Below are 22,683 nucleotides of genomic sequence, written 5' to 3' on the forward strand. Positions count from 1 at the left end.
ATAGGCAGGCACAATAAAACAGTATTTTTGTAGAAGATATACTTAGTGCACATCTTTAGTGCTGACAATATATTATTTGAAAATTCTAAATGTAGAGCAGGCTTCATTAGTAAGATTTCCTTATATGATATTTGAGATTGCACAGCTAAAGGAAGATTCCCAAGCATTAAATTCTGATGACATGCATGTCAAATATATATTATATATCCTTTCAAATGCAGAAACAACAGTTAAAGGATTTGTTGTTTTGCTTTTGGCTTTATTCTACTAATTAAATCGGTTTTGTAGAATATCCAAGTAATTTATTATTAAAATCTAAATTATCTAACTTTCTGGAACATTACCAAAACACTAAAGAGGCTTATACTTCCCCATCTCTTCTAAGATTTTAGAAAAGAATTGACACAAGCTAATCAAACCACTTTCTGAATTCTGTAAAAATAGTCTAAAAGTTTTTACTTTATAGGCCAAGTTGTAGGATTAATCGTGCCAGAGTATGATGTTGACCCATAGAGAAGATCATTAAAATAATGTTAAATTTCCAAACACTAAAAAGTAAATAAAAGCCATTAATAATATAATTAAACATATACTCTTTTTTAACTTTTTTTTAAAATAATGTTCTGCAGTGGAAAGATTCACTACAGTGCCTTTTTCATTATTCAAGTGTCAAACTGCTGTAAACAATTTCTTGGCAGAGCAACTGGGGCAAAGAAAAAAACAGAGGAGGGTGGGGAAATTAAAAACATAAAGGAGGCAAAGGATGGATGAGGACAGAGGCATAATTTCTTGCTTTTATGCTTTGAAGTCATTAACATGGAGGATCTGAGCAGTAATTCTCATGGACAAGCGTGCTGGCAGTCCATTCGAAAGGAACACAGTTTCATCTAGTCTATATAGAACATACCTGCATTTCAGATGAGCAATGGGTATGTGATGTTTTAGTTGTGGGAGAGTTGTTGCAGTATTATTGCTTAAAAATGAAAAAAAAAAAAAATGCTGACTGTGTTAGCTGATGACTGAGAAAATCAGGGAAAAGCATGAGGAACAACTTGCTTCCATGTTGAGGACGTTCACGGTTGCAGAGAGTAAAGAAAAAAACATGATAGAAGCACAGCTTGAAATTTCAAGTACTTATACCAAGTAACTTTGAGAGAGTGTCCATTTTGCTGCACAAACAGTTCACACCTGTGAGCCAGATTGCATGTGCTGAGCTGAGTTTACTTCATGCTGATTTAACTCACCACTGGAGGGGCTGAGCTGAGAAACATGAAAGTGGAAACAGTACAAGAAAGTGTACATGTGCAGTCACACCACCTGAAATTTATGGAAGCTGGGAATGAACACTGAGTAATCTGATATGGGAATGGTTATGTTTAATGTGTCACTTATTTTTAGTGACTATTTGGAGCGTTAACATTACCACATTAACATTACCAAGTAATAAAGAAAAGCTTACAAACACAGGCAGATGTATCAAAAATGTAAAGGATGTGCATGTTGCTATTCAGTGGCATCAGGATGAATAATCTCATAAAACTCTGAATACATTCTGTGTGCGTGTATATCTAGTACACGTGTTCATCTTTGGGAAAAAAAATATAAATGTATGCAATGTATACTACACTGAGGATGTCACTGAAACCTTGGTAAATCTTGGTCAGAAGTTCAGTCAAGCTTGGTTTCAGGAGCTCTGACACATCCTAAGCTGGAATGCCTAGACTGGAATTGCAGCATGACAGAAGGCAGCAAGGAACTCCATTAAGTCTTTACCCAACTAGGTCGTTCTGCCTAAAGGGAAGCAGCTTGCATGTGGCAGTACAATAAAATGCTGCTGCTCAGGTAAATTTGAAGTGGCTAGACTTGGATCAACTATGAAGGTAGAAGTGAGGCATCACAGCTCCCTTTGATGTCTTCAGAGGAGAGAAGCTCAGGCTGCCATACAGATTTTCTGTTACAATTTTGAACTTCCATTAATTGTAGAGTACTGTCCTTCTGCTACAACCTTTTGTGGCCCCAATCCATGTGATGATTCTGCTGCCAAGTAAAATGTCATGATCTCAGAGTTTGAATTGTTGAATCTACATTGGAGCTAGGTCCACTGATCTTCTGGTAAAATGTAGAAATGTGAGTACTGTTACATCTCAGGGCTGTTATATAACAATGTGACTCACAAGGAGAATCAATGGACAAACTGTGCAGAATACCAGTCTAACTACATTTATAACAATTAAATGCGTAAATTAGCTAAAGATTAACCTTCTCTGCTTTTTTGGTGGCATGTCCTAAACACACACTGTCTTGTGGACACATATTTAAGTGTTTCAGCTGTGTAATTCAGATGCTTACTGCTATTACAGAAACTCCAGCTGCTGTGCTGTTTGGTTTAGGGCCTGTGTTGAAATGCTTCTTTATCTTCCCAGCTACTGAGAGCTGATGCTCATTCTCTGGAAGGCCATCATCCTGTAGAAAAATAAAGCCAGATAAAACTTCAGAAAGAAAAGGCAAAACAAAGGAATTGCAAGGTGATTTTGATAGGACCAGACAATACAGACAAATTTACAATAAAGTTTGTAATGTAATACAGATCAGTCAGTCTCCATTAATATAGCTAAGGTATTTTTAAGAGGAACATCATATTTTGTTGGCAACCAGCCTCTCTCTTCTTCTTTAACTGACATCTTCCTCTCAAACTTTGGATCATGTTAATTAATAATAACTGTAAAATATCTTATCATCCTTCATACCATCTCTTAACTACCACTGCCAACATATTTTTAGGACCCTTAATATTTCAAAGCTTGATAAACCAAGACCTGTTTATGAATCTGTTTACTCATCACATCATTTAAGTTCAATGACCTCAAAAGTGGAAAAGAAGCTAAGAGATTACAGAAACCAGAAGCCTTGTTTTGGTAGGACAGAGGAATGGATCTCTAAAAGCCCTGTGAGATACTAATAAGGTCTATTTCCTGTAAAGGTTACAAACTCAGGGACTGAGGTGTTGGGTGAATGTTCCAGCTATGGCTCAGGGAGGTAACCCAAGCATGATGGGAGCTGAGACATACCCTGGCTGAGACCCTCAAGGTGGGTGAGAACAAGACCTCACCAATGCCAGGAGGTATCATTGCATACATCTGCAGGCCAGGTTAGGTGTAGGCAGGTAAGAGTAAAGCTTGCTGTGGCCTTCCCCACAGACTATGACAGCACTGTACTAAAGCCATAGTTAAATAGACACCTCTGCAAATCAAACCTCAGACTGACTGATAACAAGGGACTGTGATTCCTTTGCTCAGTGCCAAGGCACACAAGTCTGGGATGCTGTGGGGAAAAGACAGACAGAGGAACAGAGAGAATTACAGACTGCCTGGGAAAGCTGAGAAGGGCTGGACCCGGCTGTGGGTGGCCTCTTCTTCCTTGCCAAAAGACACGTGTTCTCAAATTGAGGGAACCTGAGGTAAAAGCAGGCACACAACTACATGGCCAAGAAGTGGCAGACACATGTTCTGCTGTCACAAGCACCAAGCGAGCCAGCTGTGTGTGAGCTCCAGCCCAGAAGCTGTGCAGATGGGCCGAGAGGTGCCTCCTCTCATCTGGGACATCCTGCTTCCCAGAGCAAACCTGACTCTGCACCAAGGCATGCAGGAAGCCTCAATGCTGAAGTGAAACCCTAGCAGAACAAAGGGAGTCCGCAGTTTTGCATCACACAGCGGTATGAATTCAAGCTCAAGAGAAAAAAGGATTTTTTTTAGAAATTGCAGATAAGGGCCTTAGGCCTAAGAAAACTGCAGAAAGCCAATATTCAGAGAGACTTCCCCGCTACCAGAATATGCAGGATTTCAGGCAACAGGATGCAGAATAGGTGGAACAGGCAACAAAATGCAGAACAGGCAGAATATGCAGGATAACAGGCCACTGGCTACCTGCAATGGTCACCCTAAGGTAGTACCACATGGTATGTGTAGCTATCCACAGTTGAAAAAGTTCATTAAAATCCACTTAAGCATCATTCTAGCAGAACACATGCAAGCAAGAGACAAAATCAAAACACAGAGAGATTACAGACACCTTTTTTCTGGCTTTACAGAAATTCTGAGTGCACTTAAAGAGTTACAGAGTCGCTGCAGTAAATCATGAGTTCAGTGAGCATATGGGATTTTTAGGGAGGCTGGTTAGGGTTTGTTATTTATTTATCTTGGGGAGTTAGTGTTTAGAGATCCCTCACTCACCCCTTAACAAAATGTCTCAGCTGGCAAAACACGATCAAGTGCACACAGCTGCAAAACACAAAACAAAACAATACAACCCAGTAGCTGGTTATCGTCTAGCACCAGGGATTCTCGGCTTGGTGGTATATGGCCCCTAAAATTAACGTGCTTTCCGCTGACCTTGCCTTTCCCAGAATAAAGCTAGTCTGTGAAGTGAACTCTTCTTCACTCAAAGGAGGAAAAAAAAAAGGTAATTCTGTTGGCATTCTTGACATGAAAGTCTGCCAAACGTTTGTGTCCTCTTGTCAAAAGACTAAATTATGGAGAAGACAATAGTTACCAAGACTGTGGTAATATTTTATTGGTGAAGCACCAAACCCACAGCTCCAGTGGCAATGCACCAGAGTCACACAGTTTGGACTCAGGCTTTTTGATGAAATATCTTCCAGCTCAATTTAAGAAGCAGCACAGAGATATATTAGAATTCTATTAGAATATATTAGAATTCTATTATTATTAATTTTTCTAACTACTATTGGTGCTATCTGATGTTCAGTAGTTATCATAATTTTTAAAAAATTATTATTCCAACATACTTTATAAATGAGTTAATATATATTAACTGGCTCCTGGAATCACTTCAGCCAACAATAAAATAGATATATATCGAGAGTGAGAGATGACAGCTGTTTAACTACATAGAAAGCAAGCTGCTCTGCAGTGTAAAATGGCGAGAAGTGAAATAAACCCCATCAGATTCACCAGAATCAGCAGGGAAAGTTGTAGAACTGGAGAACAGGCTAAATGTTGATGACAAGAATTTTATCAAGTTGCTGTAATGGGAAGGATGTCAGCCCCCAAAGAGGTTAATTGTTCCTTTCCCCTATTTTAATCCTTTGCTATAGGAACTACTTCTTGCAGTGTGTTAGGATAAGGGAATTTTATCTCAGCTTTAGGAGTCAGGACAAGATCTTTTAAAGATAACTAGTGATTTTTGGTGCTCAACTCTGGGAACTTGAAAGGCTCATGAGCTTCTGAAAATTTTGACTGCCAGTGTTCTGAAATAAGAGCTTTCCTGAGCATATCTCAGAAGTTGAGCAGTCAAAATCCTTCAACAGATAGAAAACTCTGGTCAAGAATTTGACTTTTCACCTGGACAATGCAAACTGTTTGGGATCTTAATACATGTATTTTTTTAATCAGCCTCCACAACATATCATTCATGGCTTTCTTGCACGAAGTCAATAAAAAGTTAAAAACAAACACAAGAGGCAAAGGGTCTTGGCATCATTTGAGGAATTAATTTTCAAATTTACATTGTTGTCTATGGCAGGAGACATTGCCACTCTAAGACAAAAGAAGTTTTAAAAAGACAGAAGAATGTTCAGGATTCACAGGCTCCTACTGCCCTGAAGCACTCAGATCCATTTCACAAGCCTGTTGCAAGTGCTTTACTTTTCAGGTCTAAAAGCATCGGATTAATAGATCATTATATAAATAACAACAGAAAATAAGAGCAAATAGAAGTTTGAATAAGGCTGGAAAATCTTTTGGACTGTTTCCGTTAAGGATAACAAGGAAATTTTTCTTTGGGCAGTGTCCTAGGGTGTAACCAAAAGTAGTCCAGCTGCCAAATAAGAAATGTCTTTTTAATTTAACTTCCTTACAAACACTCAGTTTATTACTATTTACTGCTTGGTTATTCATTTCTTTTGCACACAAATTTCCAAGGCAGACATGGCTAAGGAAACATGTAAAAGCTCTTTTTAGGTTGGTGTGTGCCATCTTCCTCATCCAGCCCAAACACCACATATTTTATTGATAAACAGAGGATTTACAGAATGCAATCCACCCCTTTCAGCATTCACTGCTCACTGCTGTATTAGGAAATATGTACTTCTTAGACACCAAAAAGAGAGTAGGTTTGTCCCATAACTTGTACAGTACAATTCAAGTTATCAGTATCATCAATACTTAAAATGCCAGACCTCAAGCTTCCAGCCTCTTTTGTAACTCTTTGTTCTTTGCAAATAATTTGAGCAGGTAAAGGAAAGAGCTGGGGTCCCTGTAGGGGAAGTATAAAGTGATGGATTTGTTTCCAGGTCTAAGTGTACTGCATAGGAGAGACACATCCAAATAAACTAAATGGAGGGGGCAAGAACTGCTGCTGAATTGCATTTAGAATTCAAGATCTGCATCTGTGGCAGTGGCACGTAGCCAACATCTTTTCAAGTTTTGTTTTTTTGAATTGAAAACAGCTGGGATATTATTGACATAAGAACTGCTTTACTGGTCTGCCTCTGACCATAACAAGTTTTGTAGTTTCCAAGAGGATTCCAGCTATTTTTATAGCAAAAACTGAAACTGAAATGAGGGTTGGCTCCTACTGAAAATGTCAAAGCACATTCCAGGACTCTCAGCAATTTACCAAGTAATCACATAGCAAGCAGCTATAAAGTAGAATGGTTATTTACAATCTACAAAATTGTTTTATACAGTGTAAGCAGTTACAACACTTGTGTCAAAGGTTTGGTCAAAGAAGATAAAATGTTTCTTAAAATTGTCAAAGAAAACACATGCCTGCTTTTTAAGCCAGCTGCCCTATCCAGTAGTTTAGGTACAAGTTTACCACCCTATGAATAGGTTCAAAACTGAAATAAAGTCCAGCATTTGGTGCCACAGAAAAGTACTTCTACAGGATATCTGGGAAAACAGTGTTAGATGAAAACGCCATGTGCCATTTCTTCTCAGAAAGACAGTATTTTACAAAAGGTGCAGATAACTGGTTATTTATGACAGATGGTAGAGCCTTTTATAAACAGGGATTATTATATTAATTCCCTGTCTTGAAGCTGGGAAAATGAGGTACAGGGAGTTTTTGTGACAGAGTCCCAGTTGCGCAAGCTGGTGATGGAATGGGGATGTGAGGTTGGATCTGACACCAGGGTATCCTTCTGCCCCCAAACGCAAGCAGGCTGTCCCTGCTAGGTTGTCTGCTGTGTACTTCTCAGACCCAGTGCAGGGAAGTGTTCTTTTTCACAAAAGCATTTAAGCACCTGTTTCAACTCAGCCATGTTCTTATTTCTCCTGAAGTGAACTAGGATTTTAGTGCCATCTAGTTAATTTTATGCCTAATACTAAGCATTTCCATGTGTGATGCCTTGAAATAGGAGCAATGTTTGGAATGGGCTCAAACACTTTCCTGAACTGGTCCCAGTACTGGCCTTTCTCCTTCCAGAAAAAAATGTCTGGAGGATACACAAGAGAATTCAAAAGAGGCTTTGAGCTGTGTTATGAACTACTGCTATGCTGAAGACAAAATGCTGATTTGTCCTAGTTGTTAAAAGCAGCAATTAAACAGAAAAGAAGAAATTACAAAACTATCATGGAATTATTTGTTTCACTTATTTATGGACAGAACTGCTATAGGTTTTGGTTGCAAATAATTTAAAACTATAAAACTATGAGAAGTGCAGAAGGGCTTGACCAAAGGTAAATTGAACACAGTGTCTTGTTTCCAACAGTGCATTGTAGTAACTGTTCATGAAATAATATATTTAACAAAGATAAGCAGATCTTGAACTTCCCCTGGTTTACCTCCCATTTCTGCCAATCAAGTACTTAAGAACTTTGTAAATCAAAAGTTGCATCCAAACCACCATATTTAAGAGACACCAACGGGTTCATCCTCATCTATCTAACTTCCTTTTTAATCCGTATGTACTTGGCCTCTCCAGCATCCTCTAGCAAAGGGCTATTTTAATTTACTGCACAGAAATACAGGAATTTGCCAGGCTGCTTCAGTAACCAGAGCTCAGGTTTGGTTAGTAGAGCTCTGGAGCGTTCAAAGACTTTAACCCTCAGCCCCTTTACCCATCCCTCCCCGTGAGCAGGCACTAGTGAGGACAGGGAGCAGACCCTCCTGTCACCTCCACATTACTGACAAAGAGCTGCACCTCTTTGTCTTAATACATTTTACCAACACGGCTTCCTAAAATACATCACGGTGTAACTGAAGAACAAAAAAAATAAAAAATAGTGTCCAACGGGAGCCTTAACAGTTCCAATATATTTTTAAGAAAAAGAGGAAGATTAGTGACCGCATCCTTATGTGGTATAAACAAGTAATGTTTCAGTGACCTCAGCAGCCATGTACAGCCTGGCACTGCAGGTGACCTGGCTTCTCTGCAACTTCTGATCAGTCACTTCCATCTCTTCCTCAGCAGCACACCAGAAATAACCATCCATCCTCCTCCCATGGAGAAAGAGAGACACCTCAGTCTCCAAAACTAGTGATAAACTGGGACAGAACACTACGGCCAAGGTCAGCACATGGCACCAAGAAAAAACAGTATTTCAGCTGCTTGAATGTCATCTTTAAAAAGAAAATATTTTCATCAGACATTTTCCTGGATCCTTGCACTCTCTGTATGCTGCCTAAGTGCTCTGCGTGATAATATCATTTACTATAAAAAAAAATAAAAATGCTTTAGGCAATAAGGGAACCTCCAAGTCTTTAGTATGTACTTTGTAAACACTTAACTGATCACCACTATCCTGGGTTAGATGGAGGGCACTTTCATTAAAAAAAATTAGCATGTGAAGTTACTGCATATGTGAATGTTTAGTGTATTAGTGAGAAAAAGAGTTTGGATACAGCAGCTGAGGGAGCAAATAGTATTGCAGGGAGGACTGAACACTCAAACTTGCAACAGATAAAGTGAAACATTATTTCTTCCTCCTTATTTTTTTCGTTCTCTGCTGCTCCTAATCGTATTTTTTTTCTCAATCTTCCCTTCTGAATTTGAATCTGGATTATCTCCAATTTTTCCTTCTTGTCATCCAAATATTTTCAGACATATTAAATAGTCTGAGATAATTACCAAATATTAAGTAGTGTCCTTGTCTCATGATTAAAGACGATTTGCTTTATTCTCTGCCAGATTTGTCCATATGCCACCTGACTGATTACCATTTTATGGCAAATGTCCAGTTGCTCAGAGATAAGCCAGGATACATAAATAGCTATTTCATGGTAACTCAGATTCAATGGATATAGCTGCACATAAATATATGTATATTTCAACATCAGAAGCTAAATACGATTCTAAAGGTTTCCCTGTTTCATGCTGGATCACATAAGCTTAACAGTATGGACTATATTTCAATAGCTCTTAATTATGACTGTCAAATTTTTAAGTCTATCTGATTTTAGGGGAGCAAAATGTGTCACCGAACCTTCAAGCTGATCGTTAGACATATAAATTTGTCAAGTGCGGTTGAGATTTGTTGAAAACCTGGCCCAGAGAAAATGTAGCTGAGCATGTGTAAATTAGTGAATACTCCAAGGTACACATGATATACTGAACCAGCCTGTAACCCAGCTTATTTCCAGTTAAGTCTGTGGCATTTTTAGAATGTGCTGGCTCCAAAAGGGCATAAAAAAGACTTGACAGAAAAGAGCTCAAAGGTGCCAACTTACAAGCAGCATCTACAAGCCTGAAAATACTTACATTAACCCACGGATGCTCAAGAACTTGCAAGGCTGAGAATCGAAGATCTACATCTACTTGAAGCATCATTGTGATAAGTTCCTGAGAAATAAAATACCGGGTCAAATTAAAAGCAGATTTAAAAAGCACAAATCAAAATTAAATTCACTGAAGTGTTCTTCGGCTGATTATGTAAGTGTGCTCAAAGGGAGAGTGAACTATCAACTGCAGAAATAAGATTATTTTTTAAAAAACCAAACTATGAACTGCTGAACTTCAAGCTCGACTTTTAAATCAATATCCAACAGTACCTTGAAAAGCTAGAAGACAGTTCTGAGCTACAATTTTGTAGCCACTGTTTAAGAGAAAAGCACTTTATACATAAAGTACGAAACAGAGAGCTGCATGAAATTCGGTTAGTTACCTTTTAAGAAAAAGCCAAATCCTCTGTGGGAAAAAAGCCAGCAAACCTAGAATTTAAGCTGTTGTATGACATACAATATATTTAAAAAAAAACAAAAACAAAAACAAAACCAATAAAAAACCCAACACTTATACCCATTATTTTTCATCTTCTGATTTCCTCTGCAATTACCTCGTTTTCAACTAGCATGTAAATAAACACAAATCTAATTCCATCAGTGAGTGGAATGCACAAAAAACAGGATGTCTGACAGCAAAGAAAAGGGTATCACCAAAGACCGAAGTTAGTAATTCTTAGTGACAAGGACAAGTCAAATAAATAGGCTAATGCTTCAAAACAGAAATTTTAGACTAAACTATTTGGATGAAGGAGTTTCACAGGAGAACACAATTGGCAAAGGACTTGCAGAGTTCTTATTACTGATGCTAGGAAACCAAGCCTGCTACAACACAATGATGTGGTTTGGCAGATTTCTTCCAACTTTATTGCTGTATCCCTTTCATTAACCTCATTAGCTAACTGGCTAAAATGCTAGTCCTGATCACCCTCCACATGTCTGTAAAAGCAGGATGTAACTCTCCAAAGAATGGAGATTCAGAAAGTAAAATGCTACTTTCATTCCATGCATTAATCTCCAAATTTTATGTTTGTTGGGTTTTTTGTGTGTGTGTGATTAATTAAACATTATCACACTGAAAGAAATAGGACATAGTTTTGCCTGGATTTGCCTTACAGGCTACAGAAGTAAACTGGCAGACTCAAGCTCTACCTCTCCTATCATGTGCCAAGAGGCTACAGCCTCTGAACTGGTAGAGAGAACAAGTCTGTATTTTATATCACACTGACAAAAAGAAGGAGCCATAGGCAATGGGAGGCCTGTTTCTTTGACAGAAAGAAACAACAGCCATATCATCTAATGAGATCAATAAGGGGAAAACAGCCTCCCTATAATACTATTATATAATATTTCAAGGCTCCAGGTTGGTACCTGGTCCCCATCATAACTACATACAAAGCACAGTCCCAGGGAGCTTTCAAGCTAAGCAGTGTAGGTCAAGCAAAGTTACATAATTTTTTTCTTCATCAGTAAGGGCTGCTGGTGTCTCTCTTGTTTGAGACATCATATAGAGATGGGGTCCCTTTCTGAACCACCTGAAGTCTAAGAAACAGACAGTGACAATACATCAACACACTTGGTGACTCAGAGGAATTTATAGGCTTAGCAGCAGATGTATGAAACATGTAAAATATAGCACTGTGAAAGAACAAAATTTATTAGATACTAGCACTGGCAATAACATTGATGAAGTATCATCAACTGTATAAACCTACCTTTGCAGAGTCAGAAACATTGTCCCAATATGGAGATGGAAAATCCACCTGTCCCATCAAAATCTGATCAAAAAGTACTTCTTGGTCATCCCCACTTCTGTAAAGTAAAAATCAAACAAAAACAACAACAAAACCCACAAAGAAATTATTTTCAGAGCTGGTTTCAATATGCTTCTTGATACTTTTCATTGGCAATCTCTTCATATGCTTTTGGAAGCTGTTGATTCCCCCCAAGCATGCAACCATGGGTGTGAATGGTGAGATCATAAAACAAAGTGCATTTAGTACATTCTTTCTGAGGTAACCTGCTTCTCTTTAGGATTGTCAACAACTTTGCAAATGCTCTGAAGGGGAGAAAAGATCTGACATGTCCTTATTAAGTGGCTAACATTTTAATTACCTTTTACCGACCAGAAAATATGTTGTATTTGGTCCATGAAAGAAGATGCTTATTTCACTGTGTATTTTAAACATCAGGCAAAGGCACTCAGAACCCATAATGGAGGCTCTTGTTGTGTAATGCAATGAAGTTTAAACTAAAATAAACACACATGAGACAGATATTTTACAGTAAAATCACAGACAGTTATGGGGTTTGTGTAAACTACTATGCAGAGCACAGGAAAAAACAAGCACTAAGTGCAGAGAACTTTTTCCAGTGGGAATTTCTGTGCTTAGTGTAAAAGGAGCACAGGGACAAATTTACAGAACAAGGATGGTTGAATAGATCAGTCCATACCCACGGAACGGAGGGAAACCACAGAGCAGGATGTACGTAATCACACCTGCTGCCCAGATGTCCACCTTCAAGCCGTATCTAAAAGTGTGAGACACACAGTTAGAGCCATCAGACACCTATAGTACAAGAACAAATGTTTTCAGAATTATTTCTTATATATTCTCATCTGAACTTTCTGTGTCCTATCTACCTATTGCAATTCTGCTTTCAAATCTTCTTTACATTTACATCTTAAAGGCACATCAGATCAGAATCTAGGACTGCACAGAAGATGTTGTGCTGTATTCTTGAGTTAGTGACACCTACCAACAGGAAGCCTGCAAGTGTTACACAGGCTGCTCAAGCCAGCAGATATTTACTCTGTGGAACAACTCAGAAGAAACGGACAGTTTGTGGTAATGAAATAAAATTGAGTGGTAGTTAGCAGTCTCTGGGGACAGCTTAACAATTACTTTTATTGTATCTGTGAATGGATAGTTAGTAACTCAATGTTACACTGAGAAGTCTGAGGCTAACATCTGGCAGAAGAACCTGGTATAACTCCGAAGCAGGCCCTGCTCTGAGCTGGTTCGGACAAGACAGCCTCCAGAGGTTCTGTCCAACACAACTGTTCTGTGAGCCATGATTTCTGCCTGGTACCTGAGCAAAGGCAGCACAGAAATCTTACTTGCAAGAATTCCTGTCTGGCACGTTGGTGGGAACATGTTCCACTGTGTACACATCAATGAATTATCACTAGAAAATATTTACCCAGTTTCAGCAATGATTTCTGGAGCTACATATGTTGGGGTCCCACAAACAGTATATAATGGTCCATCCACAATTGTTGCTAGGCCAAAGTCTCCTAGCTTCAGGGACTTGCTTCCATCTTGGTGTTCATAAACCTAAATCAGAAGGAAAATTCAAAGGCTTAACACAGTACCATCAAGGCAACCACTGTATCATTTACTAACTGTCTGAAATGTTCCATCTAATTCACAGTCTATTTTCTCCTCCTTACCTACAACATACATCTCTGCATGCTTTGAAAATTTAGACCAATTGGACAATTTGCACGTACTCAGGGTGTTTGGGAAAGACTTACCTCCTACCAGGTAAACAAAGGACATACTACTTGCTAGAAGCTAAAGCCCAGAAGCAAAGTTCTGACCTTCCAGCAGTGCCATTCCTAGGTTATCTCCTCACTGACAGCCAGTTCAGAATGTAGGGGCTTTGAGTTTGTTCATTTTACTTGCACACAGCGTAAAGGATTGCACAGGAATTTCAGCTTTTTGATAATACAACTGTGAGTACACTGACAGCAGCAACAAATTCTTCTCTGTGTGTTGAAGTAACAAGACACAAAACTGGCTGAACTATTTCCCCTAGAAAGATGGTTTTCTCCTTGCATGACTGTTAAACACCAATCACTCCCTTAATGGTATTTTACCATTGTCATCAATGAACATAGACAGGGCTGTTAATGAATATATGTGAAAATCCTGTCTAAAAGCACTGTTTTCACAGCAACAACATGATCTTTCCTGGGCTTTTATGGCTGCAAAGAGAGATTAAGATATAGTCACAAGAAAAAAATATAGAAACATCAGTAAAAACAAGACAATTTTAAAAGCTGGCTCAATGTAAAAGAACATCCCCAAAACCTACAACACTGAAAACATACAATAAATTTTAAAAAAAAGAATATTAAAGTGTATCTAATTTAAATACTATACTGTGAGTCTTCTTTTAAATTCAGTTACTGGCTTGGGTTCTTGCTTCTCACTTTGGAATTGTTTATGATGCAATTTAATGCTGTTTACTGCAAAAGCACCTTAAAAAATGGAAACAGTCTACAGGAGGCCTTCTTAAATATAAATGGATAATTTTATTATGTTGCAACCCAAATCAAAGTTCCAAAAATCAAATACTGAAGTCTCTCACCACTGTTTGCTACAGATCTGCTGTAGCTCATAATAAGTAGTTATATTATACAGCCCCTCCCAAACCAAGTTTATCCTCTGTTAATGTTAATCATGTCTAGAGAGGAAGCCTCTCTCTGTCCTGAATCCCTGCTACCAGGTGCTACAGCCACAAGCAGACATTCACCATACACAGAATTCTACTCCTTTCCTTATGTTATTTTTCATAATATAAATGGATCTTCAAGGGGACCAGAGATTTGATATAGATTCACATTTCTCTGCTACTAAGCCAGAAGAAAAAGATAGGCTTATGGAAATGCCCTGGAAAAAAAAGCAATTATGGTTTTATTAAAAGCACAGATTGTTAAATACATCTGGTTCCTGAAACTAAAGAAAGTGCTCTCTGAAATGGCAGTAATAAATCTAATTTCAACAACAGTTTTAATTAAAGGCTAGAGACTAGAGCTTTAAATATTCACGTGGTAAAAAATGTAAAGTATACAGTTACACACCAGGAGCTGAATCCAGTCTAATTAGCATATCATATTCTATTTCATGTGATTATCTTTTACAAAGCCTTCTATCAGTTGTTAACCTAGTGAACGTTCATAGACTCACTCCTTCAACAGACCACACCTTGTATGACTCATATTTCCTGGAAATTAACTACAGAAAAGGTTTGCTTGAAAATATTTACCAATGCAGAAGGTTTGGTGCTGTGCATTTTCTAGTATTTTGCCCCATCTGTTTCCAGGAATTACTTTCCTTGGAAAACTACTTCAGTTGACTTGTAAAACTGAGGAAAGTAACTTTTCCTCACCCTGTTATAACTCCATATAAAAAGGAGCCCAATGTAAAGCTGTGGTGTGTTATATGCCAGTCAAGGAATGTGAAAGATAATTTAATGCTCATGTTATTCAGAACAAACACTATGTATGTTCCACTGCATTTAAATACTGAAGGGCAATTAAAGAAATGGAGATTAGTGCAAATTACCTACTATGTAGTGCTTTCACTGCTTTAACTAAGCAATGAAACTGTGTAATTGTACAACATTAATTGAATGCAGCCACACATAATTGTGTGCCACCATATGTATCCCATTACTATAAAGACTGTCAGTATTTTCTAAGCTGCTCATGTGATCAGTGCAGATGGCAACAGTCAGAGAAGTTGTTCTCTAGGGTTTATTATATGGCGATAAAAACATCCCATGACTTGACAAAATAAATGTGTTAAATAGTAGCAATTACGAAAAATGTTCCAATTAAAAAATGGGACCTATTCCCTAGAGAACAACAACAACAAAAAGCTACAAAATCACAGGTACTCAGCACACCCTATATTCTTGGTCAGTTGACTCTTAGGTGGACTTTGAATGCCTTGAGGTTAATAACGAATATTTAAGCACTTCTAGAAATAACTGGTGTTGCACATAGGACTTTGAGACAGATTCACACACATGAAGATTTATCAGCAGGCTCTACAGCTGATGACATACATCAGCTCTAAGCAGGGAAGTTACTCTGGGTGAAAGGAGAGAACCAGGAGGTGAAAGGGAAAGCTCTCCCAGGAGTTGGGAAAAGGGGCAATAAGGAGGCTCCAGATGAGCATCCTCCCCTGGGTTTCTTCTCCAGAGCAGCATGCTCCCCTTCATCCACCATATTTTTTCCTGTAGTAACTCCATAGCTTTTGTTAGGCCTGGCTCATCCTCCCTGATGTTTTTTCATACTGATGGGGCTGCAAGTCTTGGGATGTGCATTGACTGGGGCAGATGCTGACCCACCGGTTAATTGCTCCACTTTGGGCAGGTCTGTTATAGACTTCCCTAAATCTAAAGCTACAGCTCATGGGTAGGAAAAGGGCGTGGGGAAAAGGGCAGGTTCTGACACTGGTAGGCAGGAGAACCTGGTGTAACAACACCACCAGAGGCTGCAGGTGCAAGACTATGACAGTAACAGCGCGAAAGCGACAGCATGAGAACAATAACGGAAATATACTGCCATGAACACTTAGGTGAAGGATTACAGAGCTGCAAGGAAAACACAGGCTACAGAAGGCAAGAAGAAGGTCTTTAGCAACAGGAAGGCTAAGACCCACATGGCATTTTGGAAAGTATTTTATAAATGCCACACAATAATCCTAATTGCAGTCTTGTGATACAGGGAACTACCCATCCTATTTTACAGGTAAGATGGTAAAAGCAGAATCAAGAGACATAAAGGCCACAGATAGACCAGGTCAGACACAGGCTCAGAACACAGGTAAGGCTGATTCTAAAGCACTCTTCTAAAACAGCATTGATTGCTTTCAAGGACCTGATAAACCTCAGAGGATTGATATAATTTGTGAATCAAATACTGGCTTTTAAGAGTTAGGATGCTGCAGGAGGTTAAGTGCTGCATCCTCACTGCTCAGTATCAGCGCAGGACCTTTACATATCTGCACCAGAAAAATCACTCAGAAACAATTCAGCTACAATGTGAACAGTGTGATCATTCCTGGTGGTGGGAAATTACCAGAGATGGCACGGCAGGCAAACATAGTCCTCTCCCTGTCATCCTCTCCGCCTGCCTACCTTTCTCTCTTCCCCAAAAAGCTTAACTCTACTTTTATCAGACTTTAAGTATTTAGAGACCTGTCAAGACAGCAGAAGGGCAAGCCCTGGCCCAGGCCGGGACCCTCCTGCACACTCCAAGCCACAACATCAATGAATCTTAGCATGTGATTGTTGTAACTTCTGCATGCAGCTGCCTATGAAAACCAGCACAAAGGCTGTGAAAGGTGTATCAGTCATTAGTGTCTAGTTAAACTTCTACCCAACATGTTTTTAGCAGTTTCTGGAAAATGAGGGCAGGCTACTTCCTCACCCAGAACTATAAAGGCACCTACCATGAGAGGAACCTCAACTATAAAAATCCCACTCCCTGGAAGTTTAGTAAGATCTACTTGAGTCAACTTTCTCGTAAAACCTCTTCAGTGTCACACATACTGTCAGTTTGAATGTACTGAGTCTCAGCGAAGACCACACAGATGAGGTAATATATTCTAGGTACCTAAAATACTGTTTTATGGTTTCAGAATACATGGGACATCCTGATGCTGGAATATGCCAGAAATTTTGGGAAAACTTAGAGAATAATGAAATAATCCAGATAAATTAATTTATTGGAAGAAATAAAACTGTGTCAGTTGGATTATGCAATTGCTGCATGCAAGAGTGCAAAATTCTCAGAAGAAGGACTACTTGCAAGGGTATGTTTTCCATCATCTTCAGTGGATAGGGCTCCTTCAGATTCAGTCAGAAAAAGGAATGTCTGGGCTTTTTAGTAAAGGATATTAATATGAAGTGCTATGGGATTATTTGTGAGATGCAGCAGGGAAAGGAAGGACTATGAAGTCTCTTCCTGGTTCTGCTCTGATGTGATTAAGGCACAACATTTATATTCACTGTGCTTGTAAAACTGAGCTGCTGCTGATTACTGAGGCAAGTGCCTCAGTGTTTGAGGACAAAACACCTTTGTATTTAGAAGCTTGGAATTATTCAGCTCACTGAAAGATCACTTCTAATGTTCACTGGAACAACTCTGCTGCTGTGTCCTGGTGAACAGTCTAGACATATCAGCTGATTTTAATGTACTTCTTGTGTTAGCTTTTATTCTTAGGAGAGCTTTACAATGCTATGGTTAAAATTAGAAGACCAGTGACTTAAAAGGCTGAAACAAAATGGGGGGGTTGTGTAGACAGAGGAAGAAGCGCAGACCTTCTCTCACACACTCTTACCAACAGTACTGAAAGCTGAATTTTCACTTACCAGTAGATTCTCTGGCTTGATATCCCTGTGGACGATGTTCAGGCTGTGAAGATATTTGATGGCACTGGCCAGATTGTACAGCATCCCACTGGCATCCCGCTCTGTGTATTTGTTGGTGGAGGTAATAGCATCAAAAAGATCTCCTCCCTGGAGCAAAATGACCATGGCATATGAGCGACACTGCTTGTGAAATTACTGACAAATTTAAGGCAGATCAAGGAGCATAATTTATAGGGAAGAAAGAGAAGGGAGGGTAAGTACTGTTTTTTGCAGTTATAAATTTTGGGTACTGAGAATATATCAGTAATTCAGAACCATTTGTCATGGCTTGGTGGGTCAGCCAAGAGGTTGGACTCTACACTGCGAACCATTCCCACCTGATGCTGATTTTTTAACATGTCCAGCACTTGTCAACCTGTGCATTCAGAACCTCTGTCCCAGATTTCTGGCATGCCTACATACTTGCCTGTGAAGATGCCATGTACCAACCCTTGGCACTTCATTATAATCACAGACTGACATAAAATTTTTGCCCAAAGTCTGATTGAACTCCAGAAAAATGAAGAAATTCTGGGTAAAACTCAAACCAGCTACCTGTCATCACTGCTAGTGTATTTTAGAATTATTTTTCCATCTCACAAAACTTTGAAAAAATGTGTTTTAGAAACCACTTTCTCTACACAAAATGTTAATTTTTTGGTAGTGTGATGCTCTTCTTGCAGCTAATAGAGAAGAATTTCCCAGCATATACATCAGACAATCATACTGAAAGATACTAAGAATTAGCATTAGTATTTCACCACAGCTACAAACACAGATGGCAGCTTGTTCCATTTTCAGCTCATTGTGCTGTCTAATTCAGCTAAAAGCTTCTGCCAGTTAAGGAAAACAAGAAAAGAAGAGAGAAAGAAAGATTAAAAGAAGGGAAATGAAGTGAAAGTCCTCAAAGTTGCAATAATCTTCACCAGGTTCTGAGGCAACCGTGACATTTCAACTGTACTTCCAGAGCTGAGCTGGCAAGTGGGAAGAAGATCTAAGTGCTTGGAGAAAGACCAAAATATAAGTTTAAGGAAGAGATTAAGGAGCAAGCTTGACTAAGTGGAGGAAAAAACTCATCTTTTGAGAGATACTACTCAGAGGTATTGGGCATTAGGCCAAAATCAAAGAAGCACCATAAAGGAAAAACAGACCATGAGAAACATAAAAAGGAGGGAAATTATAATTCTGCAAAAACAATGCCAAAATTCCCTGCTGGAGTTAAAACATTCAGGAAAAAAATATATATATCACAGGACATTGTATTTTAAAGAAAAAGCAGATATTTTCTGAAGTTAAAGAGGAGTCCCAGCTTTACCAGCTCTCATGATTTTTTCAACAGCCTCAAGTTATACGAAGTTTTTTTAAAGGCTCAGCTCCAGGGTATACACCATTTTCAGTAAGAGAAAGGAGGAGGGGGAAGAATAAAAAAATATTTTTTTCAGAAATCATGACTACAGAGAAAGAGGTAGGAAACAACAATGAACAAATACTCCAACCTGAGAAGAGACATGACTTGTTAAAAAACAAAAACAAAAACAAAAAAACTATTAAAAATTGTGTGTTGTTGAGGTGCAGATGAACTCTTCCAGGGGCAGGTTTCTTCCCACTGTAGATGCCAAATCCCAGCTTTGGAAAGTGCTTGCAGCCAACCATTGTCAAATCTGGACCACATCAAAACCTCTTGCTCTGGCTGGTGACTGATCAAGATGCATCAAAATACATAGTGTCAAGGAAAGGGAGGAAGACAAGGCCAAACTAAACCAGACAGAGGATTAGAAAGAAAGGCCAAATATTTGGCATAAGTACAATACCATGTACTTTATGGTATTTACTGATCCCTACGTATTAGATATCAGCATGTGGCAAAATATGTGGGATAAATATTCTATCTTCCTTAAGCTCCTTCCTGTGAAGCCCCTGTACCAGCTGCTTTTCAACATGAGGTAGTGGATTAGACAGATCTTTGGTCTTATCAAATATGTTCCAGATGTTCAGGAGAAGTGTCAAGAACATCAGCACAGGATCTGCCTCCAAACAAAGACTAAGCTGAGATGAGAGGGGCAAGAAAGAAAGAAGCTGAGCCTTAAAAAGAGAAGGGAAAACTTCAGCCTAAAGTCAGAAGAAAAAAGTTTTCACACAGAAGAGAAAAAACTGAGCAAAATATCAATGCTGCAGAGCAGATTCACAGACAGTCAAGCCAATCTGAGGTAGAATCACTTTCTCCAGTTAAACTGCCTACTCTGCTTAGGAAAGTTTCATTTCAGGTAGCCTAGTAAGAGAGGAGAGCATATATTTAGTTTGTGGGATTCTCTGGATTTAAAAGAGAGGTGATACCCTGCAAAGAGTTAACAGAGCTGACAGCTTTATCAGGCAGAATTGTTTTCAGGCTTCCCTTTCCCTGAAGAGCACTTTAACCTGCAAGGTTCTGTTTAGCCAATTCACACAGCAGGTCACTATCATTTACTCAGGCACAAGGGGGTGAGTTAAGGATGAGATTTCAGTCTTAAATCCCCTGTTCTGGAGTGAAATGAGACCAGTAACATCTGAAGGCAGTTTTTATCATCTGTGCACATGAGGAAGTATACTTGGAAGTACAGTAACCAATTATTTATTTATTACCTTGTTATGTAAATGATATAATCTCTCTTTTCTTCTGCAAAAGTGAAATCATATCCTAGAGCAGTAAAGGAAACTCTGCAATAAATCTTGCTTGTTAAATTGGCCGAACCCCTGTTAGGTTCGAATAACAATTTTGTATTGCCGTGTAAAAAGGCAACGTGCCAGAAACCAGGTCCTTGTTTCCTTTTACAAGCACCACTTGCAATGTGTTTATATTTGTATTTATGAAGTGCTTTTTCTTACACTTTACAAAGCAATGAATGGCCTATCTGCCATGAGGTGAGGGCAGTACTTGCAGCAGCCACTTATGTCAAACATGTTACTGCCAATTAATGCAGGGTGGTATTAACTGAAACCGTGCTCTGCAGTATCAAGCCTTTTCTCCTTGAATTTCTTTCCTGTCTGTGAGTTTGATTTAAAGTCAGGTCTTCAAAAGTCAGTTACTAACAGATGGTTAATCAATTCTAACAGTGCATGCTATGAAATGGTAACAGTCAGCAATTGGTAAATTAACAATTAATATCTTTCCAGAAATACCTTCCCTGGTGCCCACAGAGTATAACAGCCTTTTTTTTTTGCCTTATTTTTTTTTCTTTTCTCCAAATAAATATTAAGGAATAGATGCTTACTTCAAATAAATGAAGTTAACTTTCCAGGATTAGAATATTTCTTTTAAACATTTTCTATTATTCCACATAAAAGTAAAGAACATGAAAATAGTGCTCTCTAGGATGTCTGAACTACAGAGATGTCTATAAAGCCCTTCCATAGCATAACTAAAAGCATAAATACCTTGGTATGTACAGAAATCCTGAAGAGCAAAGAAGAAAGAGTGCAAAGCTGTAGAATTTTCCAGAAAGTGCATATAATGGAAGGTTTTCTTTGTATACATCTTTTAGGCTAGTAATCTTGTAGGAGTTTTCAGTCCCCTCATCTCTTATTTAGTTGAGTAGGACTTTGATTAAAAATCCATCAGAGACTACAGTTTGAATATTTTTCAAGCACGAATGGCACAGCAGGCTGCACCCATAAAACCAGCTATGTGCTTATGTCTTGGCATGTTAGACAAGGCACAGCTTTTACTTCTTAGCACAACTCATGGGGTCAAGCTGAAGCACTTGTCAATGCAGGCTGAAGCTGTGGCTACACCTGATTACAACACTGTGCAAGAGTACTGAGGTACCCTTGAACAAGCTCTCCAGGAAAAACCTACAGTAACATGGATTTCCGAGTGAGCTCACTTACCACAGATAGAAAAGAGCAGTAATTATGATAAAAATAGTGTTGGATGGCTAATGGCATCTAATCTGAAGCTGTGGTAATTCTCATTGCACTCCTGAGTGAGAGAGAGGACTGTGACTATGAAGAAGGTGGGAAAATTCTTCTGGGACTGGTTACACAGAGGGATTAATGATGTGGAAGGGAACCAGTTGGAATTTTTTCCTTTTTTCTTAGGATTTAACCTCTCTGTCAGAGACTAAATGAGGATGCTGGGTACCCTTGTCAGCTTTCTGTCACTAGCATGCTCCAGTGTGTTTCCTTTGAGTTGGTGGTGGACAGCAGGGTCAGCTGGAATGTAAGCTTCACAGAACCACTCAAGCCCGTTAGGACACCCCGCAGACTCAAATCTAAGAGGACAATGTTGTCTGTTGTCGTGCATGGCCTGAGCTTCTCATGGATAATAATGCCATTGCAGCCTGCCACAAGGACAGGGAAAATCTGTGGCCATCTACTCATGGGCCACACTTGACAGCCTCCCAGCCCTGCTCTAGGGACACGACTTGTGTCACTGCTGCTGCCATGGAGCACAAGGGACAATGGAATAAACAAAAACAAAAAATTCAACTATTCTTGTTCTCATATTCCAGCCCAGAGACTGAAATTCTTTAAGAAACACTTGGACTTGGGATCATCCAGTGAGGTGCCTACTTTAATAATATCTCCTAATCTCCACCTCCACAATCAGAATAAAGCAAGTAACAACCCCACTTGCCTAAACTACTTTCTCTCACAACCTCTGGTGGTGTCTATTTCTAACCATGGATACAGAGGATGACTATGAACATTTAAGTATTTTAATTTAAGATAATTGGAAGTGAGCTGGCCGCCAGG

General features: G+C 39.0%; 1 protein-coding gene across 2 annotated transcripts in view; it reads right to left on the minus strand.

Annotated features, from left to right (window-relative positions):
- DCLK1 (doublecortin like kinase 1) overlaps window positions 1-22,683 on the minus strand; it is a 239,713-nt gene that overhangs the window by 14,152 nt on the left and 202,878 nt on the right. For both annotated transcript variants that reach the window (XM_051608524.1, XM_051608525.1), the window contains 6 exons: window positions 17,914-18,060; window positions 12,946-13,079; window positions 12,196-12,273; window positions 11,457-11,553; window positions 9,722-9,802; window positions 2,350-2,463 (listed from right to left, as the gene is read on the minus strand). In XM_051608524.1, the coding sequence (XP_051464484.1) occupies window positions 2,350-2,463; window positions 9,722-9,802; window positions 11,457-11,553; window positions 12,196-12,273; window positions 12,946-13,079; window positions 17,914-18,060 (651 nt within the window). The remainder of the gene's footprint in view (window positions 1-2,349; window positions 2,464-9,721; window positions 9,803-11,456; window positions 11,554-12,195; window positions 12,274-12,945; window positions 13,080-17,913; window positions 18,061-22,683) is intronic.

The sequence above is a fragment of the Apus apus genome, chromosome 1 (genome assembly GCF_020740795.1).
Source record: "Apus apus isolate bApuApu2 chromosome 1, bApuApu2.pri.cur, whole genome shotgun sequence".
Lineage (NCBI taxonomy): Eukaryota > Metazoa > Chordata > Aves > Apodiformes > Apodidae > Apus > Apus apus.